At 43.3% G+C, this 7,213-nt stretch overlaps 2 protein-coding genes across 2 annotated transcripts in view; both read left to right on the forward strand.

Moving 5' to 3' along the window:
* The window catches only part of LOC122559414 (pro-epidermal growth factor-like), an 11,853-nt gene extending 10,198 nt beyond the window's left edge, over positions 1-1,655 (forward strand). Inside the window, exon 8 of the mRNA XM_043708864.1 lies at positions 1,606-1,655. Coding sequence (XP_043564799.1) covers positions 1,606-1,655 — 50 coding nt within the window. The remainder of the gene's footprint in view (positions 1-1,605) is intronic.
* Positions 1,656-1,734: 79 nt separating this feature from the next.
* The window catches only part of LOC122559483, a 203,261-nt gene continuing 197,782 nt past the window's right edge, over positions 1,735-7,213 (forward strand). Inside the window, exons 1-2 of the mRNA XM_043708985.1 lie at positions 1,735-1,825; positions 2,599-2,721. The gene's annotated coding sequence lies outside the window, so the exon portion shown is untranslated. The remainder of the gene's footprint in view (positions 1,826-2,598; positions 2,722-7,213) is intronic.

Below are 7,213 nucleotides of genomic sequence, written 5' to 3' on the forward strand. Positions count from 1 at the left end.
ACAGTAAATGTCGCTAATCCCCTACTCACATTCATTTGAATTCCCAATTGGTGGAAGTTTCTTCGAATCTAGTTGAGGGTCTCGTAATTTCTCTCATGTAACTGTTATCAACTCGTATCATCTGAGTTATTGAGTAGATCTTCGTGATCATTCTAAAATGTTCGGGAATAAAGAATTTTCCATAAACCCTGATGGTTGTGCAATCGCTTCAGCCATTATTCATGATACCAAATAAAAACTTATGTTTGTCCTGAAGACAGGGAAACTGAGCAATAAATTAATATGCAACCAAAACTGTTATGGTTATTCACCTTTGGCAATTAAGGTCCCAATGTTTCTGTCCCCACTGTGATAAACAATAGTTGCGAAAAGCCTACTCTGTTATATCCATATCTAGTTGTCTCAGACTCATTGAATTTAGCTCTTCCTATCCAGGACCTATAATTAGATTAGATTACTTACAGTGTGGAAACAGGCCCTTCGGCCCAACAAGTCCACACCACCCCGCCGAAGCGCAACCCACCCATACCCCTACATTTACCCCTTACCTAACACTACGGGCAATTTAGCATGGCCAATTCACCTGACCTGCACATGTTTGGACTGTGGGAGGAAACCGGAGCACCCGGAGGAAACCCACGCAGGCACGAGGAGAACGTGCAAACTCCACACAGTCGCCTGAGGCTGGAATTGAACCCGGGTCTCTGGCGCTGTGAGGCAGCAGTGCTAACCACTGTGCCACCGTGCCACCCACCTCTTTCTCAAACTGTGGCTTTCCACAGAGAAGGGGAAGAAAAATAATGAACTTTGCAGGGGAGAAATTGAGGCTGTTCTTCAACATGCAATTTGATTTTCCCAAAACTTCAAATTTTTGTTTTGAGCTGCAGTGATTGACGTGTGCCTGAGCAATCCGTGTGGAGCCAATGCCTCCTGTATCCAGCAGGACGGAAGCTTCAGATGCTCCTGTGGGACTGGCTACACCTGGAATGGATCTGTCTGTACATGTGTGTGATGGGGATCAGTGAACCCAGTGGGGAATGAACTGAACACACTTCTTCCACAGCAGACTGGACTCTTGGACATGTTGCTAGTTCTAGAATAATGAAGGAATAATTAGGAAGTCTAGCAGAAGTCCAGGATTCCCTCAAAATAAGACATCTGATTGCCATTTGTTGTTGAAGCTACGATATTGAATGCGACTCACTGGACATTAGAAATACGGAAGTGACATGTTTGCCAAGTGTTGAACTGAGGAGTAGGAGTGGAAATTTAAATCCCACCCTTTCCCAGTTCCTGCATTCCCATCCATGGGTGTGATTGAACCTAAGCACAAATGTGATGGAATGCAGTGGAATTGTTGCAGCAAGAGCTACAAAATGATCTGAGGGGATCATTCCCATGACGACCTGTCAGACTATCAATCAGCCTGTACACCATTCTATTGCAGTGCACAATTCTCTGTCAGGGAAGAGTGAAGATACAACAATAATAACCCGCAATTTCAATGCACCAACCCACAAAATGGCAGGGCCACAGCTGTCAGAATAGGGATCACTTTTGATTTACTTGTGCCTGTTTCATAAGAGATTATTCTCCAATTGACAGGTTTTTCCATCCTGAATCTGAGTGTGCAACAGCAGAACGTTTCTGATTGACAAAGCTTTGTTTGAAACCATGAACTCTTCTGTTGTTTGATCCTCAGATGTGAATGAATGTGAAAGTGGAAGCCACGACTGTCACAGCTCGGCCTCCTGTTTCAACAGCCCCGGCTCTTTCCAATGTGTGTGTGAGGCTGGATACACTGGAGATGGAAGGAGTTGTACAGGTAAATGATAATGAAACTTCCCAGTTATGGATACTCCCTTTTCCATCTTTATTCTGTCCTGGTTAATTCTTGAGGTATTACCCTTTAATTTTATCCTCAATCTCTGGGAATCTCTTCGAGTCAGGAATGGGGATTATATCCAGAAGCACCTTGATCTATGAGACATAACTGTTCACTGCCTGAACCCTTTGAGTTACAGGGACTGAGTTATGACTCCTTCAGCCTCATTTTCCAGTCTTCCAAATGTCCACTCTTCCCTCTCTATAAAGTATCTAACAAAGAAAGCCTCTTGTCATCTTCTTTTATATTATTCACGACCTTGACCTCCTCGTTCATCTTGTCTAATCTTATGCTTAATTAGTTATCCTCTGGTGGTTTTTAAAGGCATCCTAATCATCTGGCTTTCCACTGATCATCTTCATTTTCTATGCTTTTGCATTTATGCTGACCCTGACTTCCCTTGTCAGTTATGGTTGCCTCATCCTCCCCTGAATATGTATCTTCTTCCTTGGGATGAATTTCTGCTGTGTCTCTCTTGACTTACCTGCAGAAACTCCTGCCATAACCTACCCATTTGTATCTGCCAGAGCAGGTGCGCTATCTGTCTGAAGAGGACACTCTGTGATTTTACACTCCTCTATTCTCGTCATCCCTCACAGGTTTGTTGTGCATGAGGAAAGTAGTTCATGCCTTCATCTTGGTGGAAATAAAAATCTTCAGGGTTACAAATGTTAGTAGCTTCCAATAACTCTTCCTTCCTTCCTAACCCCCAGATGTGAATGAATGTGAAAGTGGAAACCATGACTGTCACAGCTCGGCCTCCTGTTTCAACAGCCCCGGCTCTTTCCAATGTGTGTGTGAGGCTGGTTACACTGGAGATGGGAGGCATTGTACAGGTAATTTGACAATCTTTTCATGGATATATCATGCAGGTTTGCGTTTTCTTTTTGATCAATTGTTAAGGAAATTACAAGATCTCAGAAGATAGTTCAAGCAAACACTGATACCATTCCTGGTTTTAAGGACACACTGCTCTATCCAGTTGAGTCTTTTCAAGGGGCAATGATATGATTCTCCATTATAACCTGATGGAAGCAGTCCAAATATTCAAAATGTCACTGTCTCCAGCTGGGTTTTTGAACAAAAATGTTAGATGTTCTTTTGTAACTGTGAGCCTGTTGCTGGTGGGGTTTTACAGGGCTCAGTATTAGGTTAATACTCTTCGTGTTCTAAATGAATGATTTGGACAATTCTCCCCACAACACGCTTTGACAAACTTAGTCAACTCTTTTAACTTGCCTTATGTTCCTTATGTTAATTTGTTTCTCTTTAAGAAGCAATCCGAGAAATGAGACAGTCAGGAACCGGGACCTTCCACTCCTGTCGCACGACAGGTGACCTCAATGCACTACCCAGTCTCTCTCACACACGCACGCAGGAGACACATACACTCTCTTACAGACCCATACACACACACTGACCCTCTCTCACACACAAGCTCTCTCTCTTACACACACCCAAACGTGCACCATCTCACAGATTTATACCCCTTTACACCGACACACATTCATGCATATATACACACACGCACATAAGTTTGTTGGGTGAATTTGTACTTGCAGAATTACATTTTATTTTGCTCAAAAACTGCATGAATCCATGTAAGATTCTGCAAATCCCCTTTTTTAGAAATAGAATCAGTCTGAACATTGAGGCACAGACAGACTTTAACCTCACACCTTCAGCACATTCTCTGAGCTGACATGGCACTTATTATTAAAGTTCACTTGAGAATGTAACTTTAAAAAGAGTCCTGGGATTTACACATGAAAGAACTGAAACCAACATGGTCATTCTAAAATTTGAGAGACTCAACAAATCATCCAGGCCTTTTTCCATATATCATTTGAGTTACATCACACTGTAAACTTTTGCTATAAATTCTGTGTCTTACAATCTTATACTCCACAACCACCTGATGAAGGAGCGACGCTCCAAAAGCTAGTGCTTCCAAATACATCTGTTGGACGATAACCTCGTGTTGCGTGATTTTTAGCAAGGAACAAAAGGATATGTGGATGGAGTTAATCGATGTAACGGAGAGGCCAAGGTTTGTTGTGTGTTCTGGTTTTTATTGTAGATTCTACAAAAAGCCATGGCTCAGGAACAAGAACGAATCTTGTGGTTGGCTGCATAATGTGTTCAATTATAGCCCGGCAAAGCCATGTCGTTGTATGAGCTGACAACCATAGACTGTAGGTGCTCACACCTCTTCACTCACTCTCCCTCTCTGATTCACTGGTGTTTATTTTTTAATGTTGCTTGCAGATGTTAATGAGTGTGCGGATCCAGCTATGAATCAATGTGACCCAAACGCAGAGTGCCTGAACTCGGAAGGCTCCTACAGCTGTGAGTGCAACCCCTATTACAGAGGGAATGGGACACATTGTGAAGGTAAGCAGCAGGATACAGGTCCCAGCCTCCTCTCTCACTGATGGACTGACCACACAATATGAGGGTTCACTGGGCTAGATATCCACCTTTACTGCCTGGCAGGAAAGGGAATCCAGTAGATTCTGTGTGATCATTCACTCCATTAGATCTCCTTTATTGCTGTCTAGTCAGGTGATGCTGATGGCTCTGTTGGAAAGATAGAGATCAATAGTCACTGAGTGGCAGACTAATGAAAATGAGCAAGTTAGTCTCCGAACTCAGGAGGAGCCATGGGCAAAATGTTCACAAGTAAATCAGAGAATGAGTGTTCATTCCTACCAGAGCCATTTGAGGATTTTTATTCTGTTTATAGTTACCTGAAGAAGCTGGGAATTAAACAAAAACCAGTTGGTTAAAGTCTCAACCAGTTCAGTCCTGTCCTGTAGAGAATCAACAGATATTCCTTAGTTCAACACATCCATATGTGACTCCAGTCCTACATCAGTGATGTTGACTCTGAAATGGCCTAACTATCTACCTTGTGGTATTGAAACCGTTATCAAGAAACTTGATCACCACAATGTTTTCAGAACAGCTCAAGATGCACAATAAGTGTTAGCCTTGCTGAGTGGTGCCCACATCCCAAGAATGAAAGCAAGAAATGTCAGGAAAAAAACAATCTGGTCCATTAATGTCCCTGAGGGAAGGAAACTGCCATCCTTTCCCTCGTCTTGATGATATGTGACTCCAGACCCACATCAATGTGGTTGGCTCTTAACTGTCCTCTGGGCAGTGAGGGATGGACAATAAATGTGTTCCCTGCCATTCACACCCCATCCAGTGGGGGATTTAAATAATGAACAAAGGTGATGCCTTTTCTGTGAAGCATTTTGTGGCCTCCATAAACGCATTCAACAGAGAAATGTTCAACATTTGGAGATTTTCTCACTCTCTCACTCTCACACATGCATGAATTTTAAGCAAATCAGAAAGTGAAACAAACGTTTTGAGACTGCATCAGTAACAATGGAAACATTTTGTTTCCTTCTCTGCATTGCTCTCTCTGACTTAATGTGTGTTTGGCTTGATCTTGGACCAATAAGGACCATGCATTTGTATTTCCAAGTTCCCTCTTTGTGACTCGTATAAAAAGAAATTTGTTTTTCAGAGCATCCCATATGTTCACCGTCGAGAGTATCATTTCCTGGGTGAAATGCCTTTGACAGCATCCTCCACAGAGCATTGAACATCATGCTCAGTATCTGACTGAAAAGGCAAACCCAAGCAAACACACAATGTCAGCCTGGCTGTACATGCATACAGCACAATGTCCCTCCAGAACAGGATCCCGAAGAGGGGCACAAAATATTGACATAAAGCTGGCCATCTGGAGTAAAAGATTTAGAAATTTTCCAGTCACACGAAGCAGCTGTAAACATTCCTGAGCAAAATGACAGGAGGGTTTCCTGCATCACCCACACATCATGTTTAGGGAACTGTGAGGTTTGAGAAGTGTTGGTTTTATGGATTAAACCAGGTGTACTGCAGTCTACATTTCGATTTCTTGTGTGTGTTTGTTATGCAGCTGCTGGGGAGTCACTGAATTACTGGATTGTAAAATATCAGAGAGAACAACTATGACATTAACAAAGAGCCAAACTTGTCTAAGCTACTTCATGTTTTCCTTCTCTGTTTCTAGGTTGTTTTTGCCCACCAGAAATTATCCCGGGAACAGCGAACCAGCCGGCTGTATCAGGGCATCCCTGCCCCTGTGTATCAGGCTTTATCACGTCCAATAACTTCCCGAGTCTGTACCAGAACAGCGCAGACATGTACTGGTTCTTCAACATGGCCCAGTTGTCTAACGCCACTCGACAGTACAGAGGTAAATGGCAACTTCATTCCTAAAGGTGAGAGAAGATACATTGAGCTGCTGCACCATTCACTGATCAGAGAGTAGACCCTCGGGAGTGACTGTGTGAGCTGGTTCTCTCTCCAGCCTGAGGTTGTCAGTCCCACATGAATGCTACTCTGGGACCTCTGAACATTTAACATCTTACTGCAGCCCCTCAGTGCTCTATCTGAGATGTGAATGATTAATGGCAGTAGCAACCCACAATTCTCCTCTTCTTCAGAAACTGCTCTATCCATTCCCTGTTTTTCCTTGCTATGAATAGGCATAAGAATATAGGAACTAGGGGTAGGCCCCTTGAGCTTGCTCTTCCATTGAATATACAACCATGGCTCATCACATCTCGTCTCAAGTCTACTTTGCTGCCCACTCTCCACAATCCTTTAATCGCTTACTAACAAAAGTCTAATAAGAATCTATCTATCTCTGTCTTAAATTTATTCTGTGTCCCAGCACCCACTGCACTCTGGGGTAGTGAATCCCACAGATTCCCAACCCTCCAGGAGAAGTATTTCCTCTTCATCTCTGTTTTCAGACAGTTAGCTTTTAGCCCGAAAATACAACCACTCATTCTACGTGCCTCACGCTGACACCATATCTCGGGAGTGACACTGCCCACTGTCAGTGAAACCTGAGGCAATGTTGAGGTTCGCCATAGCTCACACCATCACTCTAGGTTGCTGGGCTCTTGGTGTTATCTCAGCCAATGTGAGAGTATTCACATGATGGGAACATGATTGCAGTTCCTGTCAGTTTGGGGCAGATAGATCCACAAGAGACAGAGCTTTGATCATCACTTTGCAATCACTGTGATTAATTACACATGACGAGGTGATTTTGCAAAGCTCAAACCTCCCCGTTATCACCTTCACCACCCTGCACTCTAGATTATTGGTTGTTCCTGAATGGAATGGGAATCCACTGCCTTCTGACTGGGAGGTACAATAGCTAATACTGAACCAAATATGTATGCAGCAGTGGGAGGGGATCACGAGTGTGCACAATGTTCTTGCCCAACTGTGAAGAGGTGGACACCACGGTCT

This window comes from Chiloscyllium plagiosum, chromosome 19 (genome assembly GCF_004010195.1).
Source record: "Chiloscyllium plagiosum isolate BGI_BamShark_2017 chromosome 19, ASM401019v2, whole genome shotgun sequence".
Lineage (NCBI taxonomy): Eukaryota > Metazoa > Chordata > Chondrichthyes > Orectolobiformes > Hemiscylliidae > Chiloscyllium > Chiloscyllium plagiosum.